This window comes from Coenobita brevimanus, chromosome 18, assembly GCF_032717465.1.
Source record: "Coenobita brevimanus isolate Jiangsu-jjx chromosome 18, ASM3271746v2, whole genome shotgun sequence".
In the NCBI taxonomy this organism is placed as follows: domain Eukaryota; kingdom Metazoa; phylum Arthropoda; class Malacostraca; order Decapoda; family Coenobitidae; genus Coenobita; species Coenobita brevimanus.
The window spans coordinates 18,861,001-18,882,425 of NC_136971.1; the positions used below are offsets into that span (position 1 = coordinate 18,861,001).

The following is a 21,425-nucleotide window of genomic DNA, read 5'->3' on the forward strand; positions in this document are numbered from 1 at the left end:
CGGGAGGCAAACATAGGTGTCATACGATCTGATAAATCGATAAATAATGGAAGCTCCCACATCAGAAAGAAAAGCACATTAAAGCAATCCTTGCAAATGCTCGTAGTCTACTTACTAAATTTTCTGATGTAGAGGCCCTTACCTTTCCCGAAGATTATGATGTAATTGAAGTAACAGAATCGTGGCTAAATACTGAGCAGAGAGATTTTCTAGCTGAGTTTAATTTACCAGGCTATCGCATTTTCAGTTGTGAAAGGAAGAATCGAGCAGGGGGCGGCGTGTTGTTATATGTTAAATCAGGATTTTATCCAGTCGAAATTACCAAGCCATGTATTGAAAACATCGACACTATTTATGTTCAGCTTAGAAATGAATATTGTCATAAAATCACTCTTGGGTTAATTTATTGTCCGCCTGGTCAGCCACTCAACATCGATTATGAAATCTACAATCAGATTGCTGAACTATCTTGTATGCAGAGCACTGTGATATTGGGTGACTTTTATTTTTCCAGTTCCAAAATGGGGAGAAACCCTGTCTGCACACACAGGGTCAGACCCATATACAAATTTGCAAGAAAGTTCTTTGTATCAATTTGTAAATTATCCAACACATGGAGCTAACATCCTAGATCTTGTCTTAGCTACATCAGAAAATGTAGTGAGTAATGTTATTGTAGGAGAAGAATTTAGTACAAGTGATCATCGCTTAGTTACATTTAACATTAAATTCAGTGAAGGCAGTGCCAAGGCCAGTTATAAGAAAGTGCCCGACTTTAAGAGAATAAATTTTAAGAAATTAAGGCAATTGCAGGTGCAGTTGACTGGCATCCCATTGTCGAAACTTTAGATGTCAATAACGCGTGGAGTTACTTTACAGAAACTCTCAACAGTGCTATCAAATTATGTATTCCTATGTGCAACAGAAGGCCCACCAAAAATTCTAAACCCAAATGGTGGAACTCCAACATTAAACACTTGTTAGAAGCAAAAAATCTTGCATAGAAGAATTATAATACCACAAAGAGTCAGTGATAAAAATGAATATGATGCCCTTCAACGAATGCCAAAAAATTAATTAAATGCGGTAAGAAAAACCTTGAGACACATATTGCAAGTATCAGTAAATCAAATCCCAAAGAATTTTTCAGTTACATAAGAAGCAAAAAGGTAATAACTCCAACAATCGGTCCCTTAGTCACAGATAACGGAGAGCACACTGATGATGAAACTGTGATAGCGAAAATTCTTAACACTTTCTTCGTGTCAGTATTTACAACAGAAAATATACATACAATTCCTACTGTTTCCCCCATTCCTATAGAATAGGGCAACATAATCACTGACATTACAGTCAGCGATCGCGACGTACTGCTTGCAATGTTCTTGGGTAGGTAGAAGATTGGTTTACCAGACGAAAGCAAAGAGTTGTAATAAATGGAAAAGAGTCAGATTGGATAAACGTTACAAGTGGAGTGCTGCAGGGTTCAGTGTTAGGTCCTATTCTTTTCTTAATATATGTGAATGATATTGACGAAGGATTGTGTTGTAAGATTTCAAAATTTGCTGATGATACTAAAATAGGTAACAGAGCAGATACAGCACTGCAGACAGGCAATTCAGAGAGATCTTGATCAAGTGTTTAACTGGGCCCAAGTCTGGCAAATGGATTTCAATATTAATAAATGCAAAGTGTTAAACATTGGCAGTAAAAATGTAAGAGCAAGTTACAGCATGAATAATGTCCAACTTGATAGGGTAAATCATGAAAAAGACTTAGGAGTTATAATAACAAATAATTTGAAACCAAGCAGGTAAATCATGAAAAAGACTTAGGAGTTATAATAACAAATAATTTGAAACCAAGCAAACAATGTACAGAAGCTGTGAAAAAAGCCAGCAAATTGATTGGGTTCATAGGCAGAGCATTTGAATATAAATCCGATAATATCGTCCTTACTTTGTATAATTCCTTAGTATGCCCTCACTTGGAGTATTGCATTCAGTTCTGGTAACCGTATTATAAAAAGGATATGGAAAAGCTTGAAAGAGTGCAGCAAAGGATGACAAAGATGATACGTAGATTGAGAAATAAACCGTATGAGGAACATTTAGAAGCCCTGAATCTCTTTACCCTAACATAACGGACGATACGAGGAGATTTAATTCAAGTATTCAAGATACATATTCAAAGGACATGATAACGTGGCTGTCGATAAATATTTCACAGTTGATCACCCGAACTACACTAGAGGCAATGGGCATAAAATAATTGGCAAACGATTCCAGTTGCATGAAGCTAAGCATTTCTTCTTCAATAGAGTTGTAAATATATGGAATAAATTGCCCTCCAATGTAATAGATTGTAATACAGTACAAACCTTTAAAGGTCACCTGGATAAGTATTTGGCATCCAACCCCCAGCTTAATATGTTTACTCCTGAATAAAACACTTGTGTATTTACAATTTTCTGTTTTATTTTATTTTAGTTTTTAGAGCTTGGATCAATTTATTAAATGCAAATATAGTATATGCACAGATAGCCCTGAGTTAACGGTCACTACTCATACTTTTGACCTGTGATGGGCTGTGGATCACTGAGGGTCCCTGTTAGTTACGTGGCCACCATCGGGATTTTTTTTAATGTACCAGGGGTCACTGCTTCAGGAGGTGACTTGTTTGCTTGTCCCGCATGGGAAAGTTCCTAGTCTCAGTGGAATGAATGGAGCTGGGGCCTGATTGACTGCCTACCTTAATAGTGTCAGGCAAGGCTGCCACACCACCTCTGAATATCCACTCTGTGCACTGTGCAATTTCCACACAGTGTTCACAGATGCCCCGTCTACTCATCGTACCCGTACAAAGTGACATGCATTAGTCATTTATTTATTAGATTACTCATTGTACTTTACTACTTTCTCTTTCAGGTTATTCATACTGTTAGCTTATAGATAATGTATTATAGAATGTAGCGTTTCCTTTTCAGTCTTTCCTATGAAATTTCCATGTCAGTTTTTCCATGCTGCGTGGTGGTTTTTCTCACTTTTTCTTGCCAGTTTTGGCTGGAGGATTTGGAGGTGGGGGGAGCCCTCTTGCTTTACTATCCTTATCCTTCAGCATGTAGAGTTAGATCTTGTAGTCATAGTCTACTCTGTACCAAACAGCTTCGAAAGGACCATAAGGTCTGTTGCTGTTTGCTTTCCTTTGTACTCCTTGTTGCCCTGCTCACAGTTGCAGCGTCAATCAAAGGCCAAGGGCCAAACACTGGATCTGCAGGGTCCAAACCTTCCCTGTCCCAGTCTAACTCCTCATTCAACAACTGGCTGTATTGCTTTCTACATGCATCTTTAATGTTTCCACTGTTCACCACAATCCTTCCTTCATCATTCTTTACACACTGCCCACCTATGATATCCCTATTCTCTCTCATTGTCTGATTTACCACCTTGAATATCATATTCTTCCTTTCCACACAATTTAGGTTATGAGTTCTGGAAGAATGTTATCTAAGCATGCAAATTTAGTGGGTCACAGGTTATGTTCTCATCATCAGACTGACTTTTTGTCAGGTTAGTCAATACAGCTTGTGGTTGGTGGGGGCATTCACCATCCACTCACTCAGTGTAGTGCTGCTCTCGGGTGTCTGCCCTTTCCTCTCCTCCACCCTTCTTTCCTGTCAGCTTCTTCTGTCTTTCTTTCTTTCATTTTTTCCTCATGCTTCTACCTACGGGTGACTTTACACTCCCTCATCTGTCTTTCTTTCCTTCATTCTTTCCTCTTCCTTCTGCCTGTGGGTGACTCTACACTGAGTGACAAGCCAAATGGTTTCCTGTACACCAGGAAACCATTTACTGTGCTGGGTGGTAACCATATAACCAAATTTTGGTGCCTGGTGGTTTAGTGGGTAATAATGGCACTCCAATCGGATTGAGCTGGTGAAGGTTTATATCCGGGGGGTGTTTGGGGGTTATTGCTCATGTAATGCCACTTAGGGATGAATGAGGCTGGTCATTCTCACTTTAAATGTCAGGACCAACTTGCTTAGCCCCGGGTTTCTACGCTCCTTATGGGGCAACGTAGGATTGGATGATGAATGAAATGTATGATTAGTCAACACAGCACTGAGGTATTTCAAAAGTACCAGGATTTTAAAACTAACAAATGAAATGCACAGCCAAAATCATGTTATGAGACATAATCTTCAACCATGACAGCTTATAAACTGTTGATTTTATTTTTTTATTATTTATTTTTTTAAAATAAATAGTTTTTTTTTTTTCAAATAAGTTTCATAGGAGTGTCTCCCTTGTGATAACCATGTTTCAGTTTTCAGGTTGCAGAAAATTTCCTAATTTAGATGAACATTTTATGTACTGTGTAATTGTGTAATGAAATTGACAGATTTGCTGAATTGTTTTGTTTTAATGAAATTCAGAAATTACAGCTAAACGTCTGCAGTAACTAATGAGTACTACTTTGTAAAGAAGCGGATCGCTGATAGCATACATTAATAGGTAAATTATGAACTTTAGATGTAGTTGTATTATCTTAACCTATTCTTAACTCATCTGGTTGACACTTCACTTCTCCTGGCAACTCAAATTTTGCATGCGGCTCTCAACCCATGAACCTGGTATCAACACTTGGTGGATATGAATATATTGATTGTGTTGCTGTGCCAACTGGTGGAAAACGTACTGACCTCCTTGAACTCCTGATGTGTGGACAAAAACTTGAAATATATTAATGGATGGTGGTAACACTGGAAGTAAACCAATGACTCTGGACTCCTCAATGCTCCTGTATGGAATGATTGCAATTCATAAAATTGATAATATGACATCAAAAACTAATTGTGTGGTAACCTCCACGAGATGACCGTCAACCACCTTTCATTCAACATCATCCATTGGCTTATCACATCTGTTCTTCAATCAACAATCATCTGCCAATCACCATTCTTCAGTTTATATTCTTCTATCAACAACAATTCTACAATGAACCTCTCCAAATGTCCTAAACTCAACACCTGCTGAAACCCCAGATGGATGATGATCCTCCCCATGGCTTCAATCAAACGTTTGTCTTGAAGCCTTTGGGAGACAGTTTCTTCGTACAGCATGACATGTTCCGCCTTGCCCTGCATCACATAGCTGTCTGAGTGGGAGCAGGGTGTGATGGCGGGGAGGTGTGGCGGATATGTGGACGAGTGAAGGGGCCGAGGAGTTTGTTGACAGTGTCTTTACTCACTCCTCCACAAGCCTTCCTGCTCCTCTTCGCTCCGTTGTTGTGTAAGGTACTCTTGAGTCATCTTGAGTGCTATTGATTATTCGCTTGCATTGGTATTATGATTTTTTTATTATTGTATTGTACTTGACCCTTTTTTAATTGAAGCATGACCATTGTATGTCACTGTATGATGTTTGTTTTTTATTACACTACTTGCTGTTTTTGTGTTGGTGTATGTATTTTTGTGTAAATATCTTTTTGTGTGTTGGTGTATGTATTTTTGTGTAATATCTGTATTACTTTATTGCATGGCATTATGTTGAGTTACAGTAGCTACACAGGAGAGTGAAGCTGTGACAGTTGTGTAGCTACTAGGTTCACCCTTTAGCCCCTTACCCAGAGGACATTTTTTATACAGTAGATTGCCTAGTTTACTACATGGCTAACGTGTTACTCTGCCATCCAATGTACACAGAATCAATGTAACTTAACCCATTACAGAAAAGGTAATGTTAACTGTATCTGAAACCTGGTTCCTGCATTTTGTTATTTAGCTTTAAAAAAAAAAAAAAAAAAAAAAAAAAAGTATGACCTCAACTCGGGTACTGATAAAAGCAAAACATTGGCACTAGAGAGGCTTAAAACAGCAGTTACTGGCTGTAGTTGATAGTTACTTTTGTTACTACTTTTTCTGTTATTCTTTTTTATTTATTCCTTCTGCAGTCACATACCTCCCCCTCCATTTTAGCTGAGTGATGGCACACCGTAAATAGTTTTTTTTTTTCCTCTCTCTCTCTCTCTCTCTCTCTGTTTCCTTGCTCGTTGTTGTCCGGGGGGGTCTTGAGATGTTGATTGGGACTGATGTGTAGGGGAGCCATAGCAGGGTGCCTTAATGAACTTAACAGTGTGTGGAAGTTTTGGTTGCTAGGTGGATGCTGCACTTGTGTCTTCACTCTGCTCTGCCCTCTCCTTTCTCCTTGGGTCCTTATTGCTGCCTCAGCTAGTATTGCAAGGCCCATTTCTTCTGCTGTTGCTTCCCCCTTTTCTCCCATCCTCACTATTCTGTTTTTGGCTTTAAATAGAGAGGAAATTCCCACTTTCATCAAAATTTTCATCAGTGACTAAATAAGTTGCAACAGGAATGATTAAGGTGTGCCCGTGGGCTATAGGTCTGGCCAGTTGTGGTTCAGCACCACCCCAATGTGTGGACCTCTGTAGGGGCAGAACTGCTGCTGAGCTGCAGCTTTTGGATGCTTGGGTGCTATTTCTTAATGGTAGGACTCTCGGCCAATAGCCGATGGCCCATCATTGTGCTGGGAGACTTTGGTCTCCCACACGATGTTACTATCTCTTCATGGGTAGGGTAGGGAGTGCGTGCTTGGAGCTTGATCCCTGCTTTGGTCATTGGCTGGGCCTCTGGACTCCGGCTTCTGCCAAAATACTACTTTCTTTTCAACATTCATGGTGAGCCTTTTCCCTCCCAAAGGAAATTATGGAAGTTGTTTCTGGTTCCCCCTTCCCCGGGTTCTGCTGATTTTTTACCCTGATAGCAACCCCGGCTTCTCTTCTTGGCACTTCTCTGGCTCTTTCCTCTGTTTCTCTACCAGTTTTGTCCTGCTTAATTATGCCATCTCTGGCCTCACAGACCTTTCCATGTACAACTCTATCTACCTGTTCATCTTCTCTAGTAACTTTTGAACTTTATCTTCCTCCGCCCCCTCCTCCAACTACTTGTTCTGTTTCTTCGGCTTCTTTGTCCCGTCTTCATACTGCTTCCCGACTCACTAACCCAGTTTTGACCACCTCTCTTTTTGGACCCCAGACCTGGTCTCAGTATTTTAACATCAGTTCCCAAACCGATGACCTCTCACTTTACCTCTTATTGTTATGACATGTAGGCTCCAATATTACATTCTTTGTACAACGTAATGGCTCTCATCCCCTCAAAGTACAAAATGCAGCTCAAGCAGAAAAAGTCACATCATTAGTTGGCCCATCAGGGAATCCAGTCTCTGTCTCTCCAGATGCACAGTTGAATTCAGCAGCTGGCACTGTCCGACTCCCTTCTTTCTTGTCTTTTGGAAATAGAAACTCACTGACTGCGCGTAAGACCCTCCCTGAGGATACCGCCAACAACCAGCCAAAATTGCTAAAATAGTATTTCAATCTCGAGATCTTCCTCTTCGTTATTATTGGAGGCACAGTCCTCTCTGTTAAAGAATATGTTTCTACCCCTTGTCAGTGCACTTCCTGCTGGCGTTTTGATCATCCAGCAAAGTACTGCCGGTCACGGGCTGTTCTCCCGAACTGTTCGCAAGCTGGATAATCAGCTTGTACATATGTACCGACCTTCTAATCTTGCCTGAACTGTGGGGGACATCATACAGCTTCCTGCAGAAAATGCCCTAATTATATTTTGGAAGCTGAAGTGTCCCATATCCTGTGGAAAACAGGGCTTACCCTCCGAGAAGCCCATCGACTAGCACATTGCTTGGGGCATGCCCCTGGCATCTCATATACATGTGTGGCCTGACCCACTCCTGTATCACAGGTTTCAAGCTCATCCAGTGTCCGTACTTCTGTATCCCTCTCAAATTCTTTTGCTACTCTTGCCTGTCTTCCGGATTCCTATTCCTCCATTCCCTCTGTTAGTTCTGCTCCCTCCACCCCACCTCCTTCCCATACAGTATACTCCCGTTCTTCTTCCCACTTACCTTCTCTCTGAGCTAAAAAAAAATTAACATGCTGTTGCATCCTTCCCATCTCATAATCCTGGGGTTTTCCCCACTTCCTCTACTTCCCAGCATATCCAGTGTTCCCTCTCCTCCAACCAGCGACATTATAATGTTATGTCACCAGCTTGCACTCAGCTGTTGTCATCTCCTGTAGCAGCAGAATCCCTGCAATGTATAATCAATTATCTTAACCATACCTCTTCCTTACTTACCCTTGTCACTGCAGAAATACTTCCACCCCCCTATTTCCAGCTCTCCTATCTCTCCCGAACTTTCCCCTCCAATTCATTGTACCTCTCCTGCACTTCTTCCCCTGTCTTCTGTTTCCCACTCCTCTATCTAGCTACCCACCTCCTCTGTGGTTGCTACGCACCCCCATCTTCCCCGATCTCATCCTTTCTTGATTTACCTATACCTCCCAGATACTTTCTCCCTCAGCGCCATAAACAATCTCAGCGCTCCTCCAACACTTGATTTTCCATAGTTATGGCACTCCTTCAGTGGAATGTAAGAAGCTTCTCTACCCATTGTACAAACCTTTGTTTTCTTATTTCCAACCATAATCCTCTTTTTACCTCTGTTCAAGAAACCTTTCTTCATACTTCCCCTGTTCCTATTCCTGTCTATACACTCAACCTCCTGCTATCACGCGTTCAGCTGTCACGCTTATCTGCTATCACGCACACATCAAATGCACAACCATACATGCTATCACGCACCCCAAGACCGCTCTCACGCGTCGAGTTTGAAGACAGGCTAAGCGAAACTTATTCAGACGGCACTTCGTACGAGGTTTGCAGAGGATACGATGGTTAATTGGAACGGTAACGTGGTAAAATTCCCGATTATAGCACGGGCATTTGGAATGCATCTGAATGGATTCCTGCCGAGGACACGACGGGCAAAACAGTGACCAAAACCCATTCGGCTCGAAAGAATATATTGTACTACAGCATTGAAATTTAGCCTAACACTGAATACTTATTAATATTGTATTTTAGAATAAATATCAGTCGTTTTGAAACCATTATAATGAGTTAATATTTCTTATACCGAAAAAACTGTGATGTCGATATAGTAATCACGTGTTTATAACTGAGATGGGGCTCTGACAACAGTGTGAGGAACGTGTGTGATAGCGTCCAAGTTTTGTTACACTTAAATGTTCCTCAGCCATTCCTGATATAAGGTACCATGTGACACCCCCCTTTAGCTGTGGACACTAAAGAAATGGAGACAGCCAAAGAGATCTGGTGGCAACTAATCCACTCCCAAGCCTTGGAACCCATCAAACCACCCAAGCCGTAATCCTTATAAATGTTTGATGGCCTTTTATGTTGTTTATTTATTCATTATACTGTTATTATTAATATAATAATGCTTTATTTCATGTTAGAGAAGAGATTGGCAGGAAATCGTAGGCATAAATTGGTTAAAAGTTAGAAAAATGGGCCACTGAAAAACCAATTAGAAATTTTCCCATTGATTGTTCAGTTCAGCTATACGTATTCAGCTATCATGCGCGTTTCCTGTGACCAATTAGGCGCGATAGCAGGGGGTTGAGTGTACCTTTCTTGCATCCCCTCCTTCATTTTACACTGCCCTCCTTATCTGCAGTGATGTCTTCTTTGAACCTCTTCCTATTTCTTCTATCCCTCATACTTCAGCTCGTGCCTTTCTTAGCCAGTGGATTGCCATTAGCTCTCTGTATTTCCGTCCATCTGTCCCTCTTGATTTTCCTAACTTTGTCCCATTCCTTCATCCCTTCCTCTTCGTATTGTTCTTCTTGGTGGCTTCAGTTGCTGGCATTCCCTGTGGGGTGACTGTGATTACCACTAGTGGACGCTTATCAGAACAGTTTCTTTCTTCTCAAGATGTTTCTATCTTAACATTGGAACCCCTACTCACTTGATCTCTGTACTCATTTCCTCTGTTGTTTGGATCTGTCCCTTTGCTTGCCTTCAGTTTCTCCCCATTTTCATTGGTTGGTATGAGAAGACAATCTTTTTAATGATCACTTCCCTGTCGAATTCTCTCTTGCCTCGTAATGTCCTCTCCCTCGTCCCTCCCCCACTCCCCTCCCAAGACATGTCTTTCCCTGTCCTGGTTTTAAATGCTGCTCTCACTGCCCTTCCCCATGATACACGACCGTCAGCTGCCAGACGTGTTTCTGTTTCTTGGTGGACTTCAACCTGTTTGTGATCTCTCTGTGTCAAATGTGCCACCGAGAAAAATTTTTGTTGTAAACAGTCCACCCCTGAATGATTTGTAGTCTCCTCATGTTTCGCCGAGCTTCCGGTGCCTTCTGTCTTACCATCTGTCAGGCTAAACATTGTAGTTGGAGAGACTGTGTTTCTTTTTTTTCTGTAAATACACCTGTTGTTCTTCATATTGATGGCCAATCTATGGCTGATGCTTCCTTAGTGTCAGATACCGTAGGTAATTGTTTTAGTCTTATTAGTAATGGGTCTTATCTCTCTCCACAATTTCATAGCCTTAAATCTGATTCTGAATCCATACCAAATTCTTTTATGTTGTCAGCTGAGGGAGTTCTTAACGTTTCCAGCTCTGTTCGTGAATTGTCGTTTTCACTTAAATCTTGTAAAAATACAAGTGAAGGACTTGATGGTGTTCATTACACTATATTAAAACAATCTCTCCCCACATGCCATGTCCTTTCTCTTGGTCCTTTATAATAAATTTTGGACTGAATGTTTCTTTCCTTTTTATTGGTGTATAGCGATCATCCTCCCTTTTCTTAAGCTAGGTAAAGCTGGACACCTTCCTCAACATTACTGTTCCATAGCTCTGGCAAGGTGTTTTTGTAAATTGGTTGAACAGATGGTCAGTACGGTACTTGACTCGTGGCACCTTGAATCCCGTAGTCTTCTTTCTCCCTTACAGTTTGGATATTGCAAAGTGTGCAGCACCTTAAATCCTCTCCTCAACCTTGAATATTTTATCGGCTCTGCTTCATCACTTCGCAAGTCGGTCATTACCATCGTTTTTTATGCAGAAAAGACCAACGGTACGGCATGGAGATATCATACACTTTGTTGTCATCATTCCCTTGGTCTGCATGGTATCTTAGATGCTTTTCTTCAAAATTCTCTTTTCCTCCAAACCTTTCATGTCCGTCTAAGAGACCACCTTTCCCAAGCCTTTAGCCCAGCATGAAGGTGTCCCCCAAGGCTGTGTTCTAAGGACTGTACTATCCTTTTTATTATAGCTATAACTGGCATTGTCCATTCTCTACCCCCTTCTGTTTTGGTCTCTCTGTATGTTAAAGATTTAGCTATTTACGCAGCAGATTCAAATTACCCCGTCTCCAATCCTTTCTTCAGTCTGCCGTTGATGCTGGTTTTCATTTTTCTACCCCTACAGTAAGTCCTGTGCGGTAATGTTTACTCGTTAGCAAACCATACCACAGCCTTCTTTGTACATTTAAGCGTATACGACCTGAGAGTTAGAAGAGAAATACAATACGAGACGGGGGGAAATGCCCAATTCAGCACATTGACCTGTAGCAGGAGTCGACCAAAAAGCACCAAAACTACCCTACTTATGCTCTACCACATTTCTGGTCTCACATTTGACTCTCAGTTAACTTGGAATGAGCATAATTCTTTCCTCAAGTCTTTTGCCCTTCATTGTTGTTGTTTGCTGCAAACGCAGTCTCACTTTTCACGGGGTGCTGATTGTGTCACACTTCTTTGTCTTCACCCTGTCAGTTTTCTTTCCAAGCTCAGTTATGGTTGGCAAGTCCATTCTTCTGTCTTCACTTGCACTCTTTCAAAACTTAGATTTTGTTCATTATACTAGTCCTCATTTAGCTTTGGTGCTTTTGGGTTGGCTCCTGCTACAAGTCATTGTGCTAAATTGGACGTTTCCCCCCCTCTCATATCGTCTTTCTCTACTCACTCTCAGGTCCTATACATGTCTTCTTCAGTTCCCTACAAATAAGTTGCTTCGTCTTCCTAGCCTTCACCATTGCTCTTTTCACTTGGTCTACCATCTCCTTCTTCTATTCGTCCTTTTGGTTCCCATCCTTCTTCAGTCTATTTGTTTTGCCCTTCCTCCTGTTCTTCCACTACATCCAGTTTCCCTCCCACCTTGGCTTCTGCCTCGTGCAGTGGTCTGCGCTTCATTTCTCCCATGTTCTAAGTCATTTCTTCCCCCAGATACCCTTCGCTTTCATTTTCTTTAACATATGTCCTGTCTGCCATGCATATCTTTACTGATTACTGTAAATTTTGTCATCGTGTTGGTTTTGCTGTTGTGTTCCCTGACTCCTCCCTCCAAAGTACACTTCCCTTCATTGCTAGTATAGTCACTGCAGAACTGTATGCTATTCTTTTTGCTTTGAGTCTCATCTCTGATTCTTTGGGTTAGCACACTTCCTTACACATCACACTTCTCATCAACTAGTCACCCAAATTCAGGAGTGGCTGTTCCGCCTTTCTATTAGAAAAATGTCAGTTCACTTCTGCTGGGTTCCTAGCCATATCGGGATTACAGGTAATGAACTAGCTGACTTATTGGCACACTGCTACTTTCTCCCTTAGGTCCTGTCCCTGCCTCATTCCCTCCTTTGATTGTTTCCCTCTTCTAACCCATCTCTTCTGTGATCGTTGGCAATTCATGTGGAACCAACAGGTTCACAACAAACTTCATAATGTTAAACCCTCTGTTCTTCCCTGGCACACATCAGCCCACCCCAGTTGTCGATGGGAAAGCTCCTTGCTTGTCTTCGTTTGGGTCATACCCGCCTGACTCATGGTCATTTGACCTTCAGCCCATCTGCTTACACTGTAACTGTCCCATGACTGTCCGTCATCATTTTCTTGATTGCCCGTCTACATTCCAACAAAGCCTCGCAGCTTTCCCCTTCCTTTCATCACTACGTTGGCCCTCACAACTTACTGATTTCCTTGGTGACACTCCTACTGTTTCTGTTTCCCACTGCACTTCATATCATACATTTAAAATAAAGTAGAAGTCCAATTATTTGGCAGCTGATTACTTGATAGATCCAATATTTTGGCTGTTTTGAGAAACGGTCCTATTTAAGAAAGTCTTTGATTGTTCGGCAGATATTCCGAGTTATCTCGGCAATAGAGGAAGTGTTATCTGTGACTTGTAGGCCTGCAGTGTCATTACACTTTCACATGTTCACTAGTTTCTTTATATTCCAGATTCAGGTATAGTACTGTATTGAGTACAGTATTGTACAGTCTCATATGGTACAGATACCCCTCAAATTAGTGAAGGTTACATTCCAAACCCCTTTGCAAGTTCATGACTCCTTTGTGAAAATGACATTTACCGGTAATTGCGTAGCCTATGAACCACTGATTCTGTAATGCATTACCCATAAATAAACGTATCTTGTTAAATCTGTTTCCCCTTTGCTTTTAGGTGTTCGGCTGTGACAACTCTTGTTTGATTCATCAGTGTAATGGTGGAAGGGACTGCCCCAAGTGTTTAACTAAACTTAACCTAACCTAGTTCAGCTTTACCTAATAATTTAACCTAACTAACCTAACCTACACTTGGGAAATTGGGAAATGAAATAAAAGAGGTACAAGGTAGGGTAGTGGATGTTGGAGTGGCCCTGGTGAGAGAGGATAGTGTTTGGAAACTCCCTGTACTGTTGTTTGCAGATGATACTGTGTTGTTGAGTGAAGACGAAGGGGAGCTGCAAGGCTTGGTGGATGAGTTTGAGAGAGTGTGTAAGAAACGGAACCTAAAGGTGAATGTAGGGAAGAGTAAAGTGATGGTCTTTGAGAGAGGTGAAGTTAGTGAATGTACAGCGAGGTTGGATGGTGAGGAATTGGAAAATGTGAGTACGTTTAAGTATTTGGGTAGTGTGATGAGTAAGGATGGAGGTTTGGAGGGTGAAGTGCTTGAAAGGGTACAGCAGGGAAGAAAGGTTGCTGGTTCCTTGAAAGCAGTGATAAGAAACAGGGAAGTGAGCATGGAAGTGAAAAAGTTACTACATGACAGTATTGTGATACCAACTCTAACGTATGGAAGTGAAGCTTGGACATTGTTGGAAGGACACGAGTCAAGAGTGAGAGCAGTGGAAATGAGTTATTTAAGAGGAGCCTGTGGAGTCACGTGGAGAGACAGGCTGACGAATGAGGATATAAAGGAGTGTTGTGGTGTGGATGTGGATGTGATAGGAAGCGTTATGAGGAACACTCTGAGGTTGTTTGGGCATGTGGAGAGGATGGAGAGTGAAAGACTGACGAAGAGAGTGTATGTGAGTGAGGTGGAGGGGGGAAGAGGGAGGGGGAGGCCGAGGATGAGATGGAGGGATGGGGTGGAGAGGTATATGAGAGAGGGGGGTGTGAGTTGGGAGCAGGGCAGTGAAATGGCGGGGGACAGGGCGACTTGGAGGCGATTTGTTTGTGGCCACCCCAAACGGGATTGAGGCGTCTGGCAATAGATAGATAGAAATACATCTTTGAGTACAGTACGTACAGTAAGTTTCTTTCATTTCACCGGAAACAAACAATCGTAGGTATGGCATAATGGCTTAACCCCTCAGTGGCGGTGGGTTCAGAAATTTGCGTGCACCCCTGGCTGGCCCCGGAACAGTATTTTAAGAGTTCAAAAATTAATCCGTTTTTCTTGAAAATGCGAAGAGAATCGTCTGGTGCACCTAGCAATGTGTTTTTTTTAGCTTCCTAAACCCATCCTGTGATTCTTTTTGATTCACGGAAGAATTAAAAAAATTACGGTGCATGTACCACATATGCAAAAACATCTGAGATTAAGTGACTGCCTGACTGCATGGGGTGGTAGTGTAGAGTCTTGCAAACATACTAGTGACCTTCGTTCTCTTCCCATAATTGTTGGCAGTTTTTTTCAGCTCATGCTAACTTGACTTCACTGACACTGGTAAGGGGTTGTTCAGCACCAGAGGTTAAGGGGTTAATGAAATACATTACTGTTTGCATCATTACTTTCTCTCTCACATACACACCCAAAATGAACAAAAGAATGAGCGCCAAATGTACGTTTAACTTTCAGCAGAAAGGCCTTACCAATTCAATTCATATTCCTTTATTTTCTGTATTTTTCTGACTTTTGTTTTTTTTATTTAAGGAAGAAATCACTATTAGTGAAGTCGTTAATTATGAGTGGAAATTATGGGGTAGTATACAGTACTCTCTCCAAACACATTTGTAATAATATAAGTAGTGATGAAAGTGTTTACCAGTACATACAGTACTCGTCAGAAGTATTCAGCGTTGTCCGCCGGGCGCGCAATACTTATGGCCCAAAAAGAATCACCCATTTTTGGGGGTAAGAATTGAGCCACAAGTTTGAGCTCCGAGCATGACGTCACGGTAACCTGAGGCCTTCCGACACGCTGGTTGGTTCCCGCCTCAGTCGCTCATGGGCTGCCTGAGAGAGAGGAACTCCGCCGAGTGTCCCTCTCAAGTTGCGCCATTTTTTACCGAGTGTCCCGCAGTGTTTTGGCCTTTAAAACTTTGTTATGGCACCTACCCGTGAACTATCGAGTGAAATCATATCCCAGATCATTGCTCTAAAGGAGGCAGGCCACCAGACAAAGGAAATTAGTGAATTGGTTGGTGTGGCATGATCGACAGTGTGTCGTTGGTGTGCGCGTCAATATTCATTCCTTCCCAAATCATGCCTTCCAGGACTCTCTCCATTTTCTTCATCATCTAGTCCAAAAATTTTATGGAACTATAATTTCCTCTTTCGAGGGTATCACCCTTCCCCTTCTACATATTTACAATCACATTTTTCAAGCAGTCATCTGAACCAACACACTCTAATCTATTTTATAATAATCTGATTTTTGTATGTTTGTTGGTTGGTTTGTTACCGTAACACAGCAAAAAAGGTACAATGTAGTGCAACATCTGTTATAGCAAGGTGCTTTTCAAATGCTCTACCTTAAAGACTAAAACAATTTCCAGTCCAATCGGGCAACTGATTCCTGGGTTATGACTCATTTCTGGCCTTTTGACATTGAGCGGAGGCCGCCAATGGCAGCTTTTGAGAAAACATTCAGTATCCCTCAATCATCCAACATAATAGAGCCAAAGACATGTCTAGGTAATGGTTCCATCAGGATAATGGACTTCTCTCTTCATACATAACCTAACTTTGAAAGCCAATGTAACTGGCCACTAACCTAACTTTGAAAGCCAGTGTAACTGGCGACTATAGTACATCGTACAGCACTTGTTCCTGTTGTTTATCACTACTGTACTCTATCTGGTCAAGCAAACCTATAGACCACAGCCAAGCAATTACCATGGCCAAGCAGACCCATCAACCACAAATAAGCAATCACCACTGCAGGGCCACACCCTGCAGTGGGGGGGGGGGAGTGCAGTGGACACAGAAAACATAATGGTAGAATAGAATAAAATCATGATACAGTACAGTACGCTAGAATAAAATCAAGGTCAACACTCACGACTCAACCAATCCACACCAATCTTACCCAGGATTTCCTGCTTCTCAAGAGGCATCACTACCCCCTTCCTTTTCCTTGGTGAAAAGGCCATCAGCACACACTCTAGGCAGGCAAGGAGCAGCAAGGCCTAAAGAGTGTAGGAAACAACCACAAAAGCCACCACATGGGCTGCCATAACAACTGTCCAAGAGGAGCTGCTTACTACATTGTTGCCATGCAGGAAATGAGAACGACAGAGGGGGGTTCAGCAGTCATTGGGTGAACTACCCAGCCAGATAGGGCAGCACAACCAGTCTATTCCCACCTGGCTGGGCACGAAAATGTTCGTGCAGCCATAATTTCCACCCAGACGCAAGGGTTTTGTCCAGATACCATGAAAAATGTACAAATAATGGTTTCGAACAGCCAGATCACAGCATCTGGATAATGGATTATCTGGGTAATGGCCATCCAGATAACTGAGAGATTACTGTCATCAAATTTATCAAATCAGTACCTATACCCATACCTATATCTCCTGAGGCCTTCAGTATTTCAGCAGTCAACCCAGGCCCAAACACACCTGCCACCTTCCCTAGCTGCATCCAGCCAATTGCCCTGTTCACAGCAGTAGCATCAAAGACCAAGGGTCAAACACTAGATCTACTAACTCCAATCCTTCCTGTTCCAGCCATACTCCTCATTCAGCTCTCTCGATACATCTTTAATATCCTCACTGTCCACCATTACCTATCCTTAACCATCCTTGACACATTCCTCACCTATGATATCCCAGTCTTCTCTCTTCATCTATTTTGCCACTTTAAATACAGTACAGATATCACATTCTTCTTTCTGGCACTATTAAGGCTATCTAATTAAAGTCTGAGACTAAAATTCTGTGCTGTAAAACTTACTTTCTGACCCTATGCTTGGCAGCCAAGTATTCCTTTGTTACTACCGCTTTTCCATTCCTGAAGAAGTCCCCCCCCCCTCCTCCTTATCTGAGACATTACACTCTTATCCTACCACTATGTTCCCTTATGTCTTGGGGAGCCCCTTGTCCATCCATACATTAAATTTGTAACTTAACCCCTTAAGCACGGGCATGTCGGAAGCGATCCGTGCACCTCACGCAGGGATATTCGCGCTCCGACCGACTTTTTAAAAATTTGCCAAAAATCAGTTATTAGTCCTAGAATATTATAACTGTATACACATATGGCACATACCCTCAGCTTTCTGCTGGGATGTTTGTTGAGCCTTCGTCGACTACCATAGGACTTGTGGAGACTTCTGAAGTTGGGTAACGAAGTCTCCACTTTACACTTCCCGACACCCCGTAATATGATTACCACAGCCTGATATTATCACTAGAAACACTATTCTATGATTTTTAAGTAGTTTGGAATCCATACACACACACACAAAAAAAAAAACACCGTGAAAGCAATGAAAATAACGAGCGCGTACAAGCTTCCCACTTGCGCTCATTTCCCGCTGGTATTCTGTCATTTATTATTCATAAACACACTCACACTTTATGCTCCTATTACTTTATTACACTTATATATATATATATATATATATATATATATATATATATATATATATATATATACACAGTATTTATCCATAAGTTTCCTTCAGAAATAGTAGTTTATTTTCACTCCAGGCATTAACTTTCTCGTTCAGTAAACTGGCATAGAGAGCAGAGCTTTCACTGTTATTAATCCAAGTATTTGTACTCATATTCTTATATTAGTAATTATTTACATTTCTATTTTATTTACACTATGTTATACACTGTCACTTCCAGTAACTAAGGGCTCCTTTCCCTTGGAGCCAGGATGAACTTGCAACACTGAAGCACTCTTAGTTTATCACCATTTCCTCCACTGGCTCATCACATGATTCACCAGAAAGGTTGTAGTCACTGTCCATCGTTATCATGGATAAATTAGCCAGTTCACGCTCCACAGCAGAGTCACTTAGTACTTTACCCTTCCTACACGAGGTTTAGTAGGGGTAGAGGTCACAGGACCCTCTAGAAGCGGCAGAAATGGAGGGGCGCGAGTGCTACGTGCTTTAATTTCAAGAGACAGCACTGAACTGAATGACGAGGCGGATATGGGGCCACGAAGGGTTGACAACGTCAGCGAGGTGACAGCTGCAAATTTATATGCTGTGAAATGATTGGCAGGAAATTAGGTAGTTCCAGGTGAATGTAAATATCACTTAGGCTTCTCCCTTCCTTTCTCATATATATTTTTATTATGAGAACAGGTCACACAGCATATTTCAAGGGGAAATAAACAGGAAAAATTAGCAAACGAGTGCACGTGGGGTGTTGCCAGGTGATAATTAGCCAATTCCAGGTGTATGGCACTATCAATTACCTTTTTTCTTTTTTATATATATTATTTTGTATGAGAATAAAGGATAGGGCTCATTCCAATGGATGAAATGAGTGGAAAAATCCGAGCAAGATTTGCCTAGTGCGGCGCAGCTGAGGCAGGCGGGAGGAGAGGGTAATGGAGGGGAGTCAAGAGCTGGGAGAAATGGCTAAATTGTCAACAATGGATGGGAGTACAGATGACAATAGCAGCACTGACTATTGTTAGACACTGGCAGTACTGACAAATGAAACAAGCAACCACTTCAAAGCCCAGGCGAATTCAAAATAACACAGAATCGCAAAAGTGACGCCCTGCAGTATGATCCATTGCACCCGAGCGTCACGAAAGTAACACCCCGCGGTTAAGGGGTTAAAGGAGATTGTTCTCGTGTGGTGCATATTCATCCAACCATCATCCAATCCAGTGTTGCCCCATGAGGAGCGTAGGAGCCTGGGGCTTGGCAAGTTGGTCCTGACATTTAAGATAAGAGTGACCAGCCTCACTCATCCCTGCATGGCATTACATAAACAACAAACCCCAACCATCCCCTGGATACAAACCTGCACAGGCTCAATCCAATTACAGTGCCCAAATTGCTCACTAAACCACCAGGGGCCATAATTTGGCTATATGGTTACCACCCAGCATAGTAAATGGTTTTCTGGAGTACGGGAAACCATTTGGCTTGTCATTCAGTGTAGAGTCACCCGTAGATATTACCATAATTAACAAGTAAAACAAAAACTAACACACATGCATTGCATTTTTATATGCAAGAAAATGCCTTGTTTAAATTAAGTTATCCAAGCAATGAGAATAAGTGAACAGCAACTCAGAGGCCTCAAGCCAGAACACCAAAAAACAAATACCACCAAAGAACTTTAGCCTGTTCATTATGTAGACATCTTACTTATTCTTGCTACTAACAAGCAATTTCATCTAGCTTAAGAAAGGTTTCTTCTCGTTTTATGGGGTAATTGATGGCTTATCTAATCCCTCCAACTCAACATTACTCTCCTAAGCTGCATAAAATCTGTAGCGACAACAAAGAATAAAATACAGAACATCCCCATCACAAATATCCAGCACACACACATCAATCACATGTGATGGCCTCAGCTACGATCAAAATCCTTGTTATACAGCCCTTACCTAATTTATGCAAGCTGATCTTAGCTGAAAACTCCAGAGATCTTCACTGTCTTACCAATGTATGCCTTATCTCTCTGACTTTTATGACATTACAAACCGTACAATATTAAAGCAACACAGTAAGTCATCAGAAGTAAACTTATGGTAAAAAAACAAGAATAACATTTGTCTGATGAAACAGAGAGAGAGAGAGAGAGAGAGAGAGAGAGAGAGAGAGAGAAGGGAAGTAAGAAGAGAAGAGGAGACAGGAGAGAAGAGCAGAGAGGGAAGAGAGAAGAGGAAGGAGAGAAAGAGAGAGAAGAAGAAAAGTAAGAAGAGAAGAGCAGAGGAGACAGGAGAGAAGAAAAATGAGGGAGGGGACAAGAGATGAGGAGACAGAGAGAGAGAGACTGAAGAACTAGCACAAAGCCATAATATAGACTATGGCATTATAGTAGATGGGAACAGAGTAAATAACTACAGTACAAGTCCAATTGTTCGGCATTTACAGGACCGGACTGATGCCAAGTATCCAAATTTGCCAAATAATCAAAAAGCCTACCAGCTCAGTATCTTACATGTATTGGTGAATACTGTCATCACAATTAATATTATTACAAATGTGTTTCGAGAAAGTACTGTATATTGTATGATACTGTACAATACTGTAATCAATACAGTACTATACCTGAATCTGAAAAATATAGAAATTAGTGAAAATAAACAAGCGTAATGACACAGGAAGCCTACAAGGCACAGATAACACTTTCTGAACTGCTGAGATGATTTGGAATATTACCTACCCACTCAATACCATATACAGTGCTCGTCAGAAGTATGGAGTGCCCTGCGTCCCTCCTGAGAAACAAACCTTTCAACATTGAAAAAACATATAAATAATGCATTTTATTTACCTTTAGTGCTTCGTAGGGTAGCCTTTACGTTTCTTCACGGACCTGAGACGTCTTGGAAGTGAAAGGGCGAGGCTCCTGAGGTGCTGGAGCAGTATTTTGTCCCAGGAGTCACGAATGGCGGCTTCCAGCTTAGGCAGAGAGCTCACGTCCTTCCCTTGGAGACTCTTCTTTATGAGGTACCAGAGGTTTTCAATCGGGTTGAGGTCTGGGCTATTTCCTGGCCAGTCTGTCATGAATGATACCTCGCAGTCACGAAGCCAATTGGTGACCGATTTGGCCTTGTGAGCAGGTGCACCGTCCTGCTGAAACACTCGTGCACCTGTTAGCTCGAAGGAGTCTGGTAAATGATCACACAGAAGCTCCAGGTAAACATCCTGATTCACTCTGAGGTTCTTGGGAAGTACAACAAGCTTCCCCAAACCCTTCCCCTGAGAAACAACCCCATACCATGAGTGAATCAGGATGTTTAACTGTGCTTTCTACATACCGTGGGTCAAGTGGGTCACTACCTTTGCGTGCTCCTCTGTTACAGGTAACACTAAACGTTGCCTCATCAGACCACAACACTGACAAC

At 41.8% G+C, this 21,425-nt stretch overlaps 1 protein-coding gene across 2 annotated transcripts in view; it reads left to right on the forward strand.

The window, feature by feature from the left end:
• Positions 1–21,425, forward strand: part of Ntf-2 (nuclear transport factor-2) — a 197,666-nt gene that overhangs the window by 139,867 nt on the left and 36,374 nt on the right. Inside the window, exon 4 of one of the 2 annotated variants that reach the window (XM_080266134.1) lies at positions 5,045–5,208. The exons of the other annotated variant lie outside the window; for it this stretch is intronic. Within the exon in view, the coding sequence (XP_080122260.1) occupies positions 5,045–5,161 (117 nt within the window). The 3' untranslated portion in view covers positions 5,162–5,208. Of the gene's footprint in view, positions 1–5,044; positions 5,209–21,425 lie in introns of those variants that run through there. 2 annotated transcript variants of the gene reach the window in all.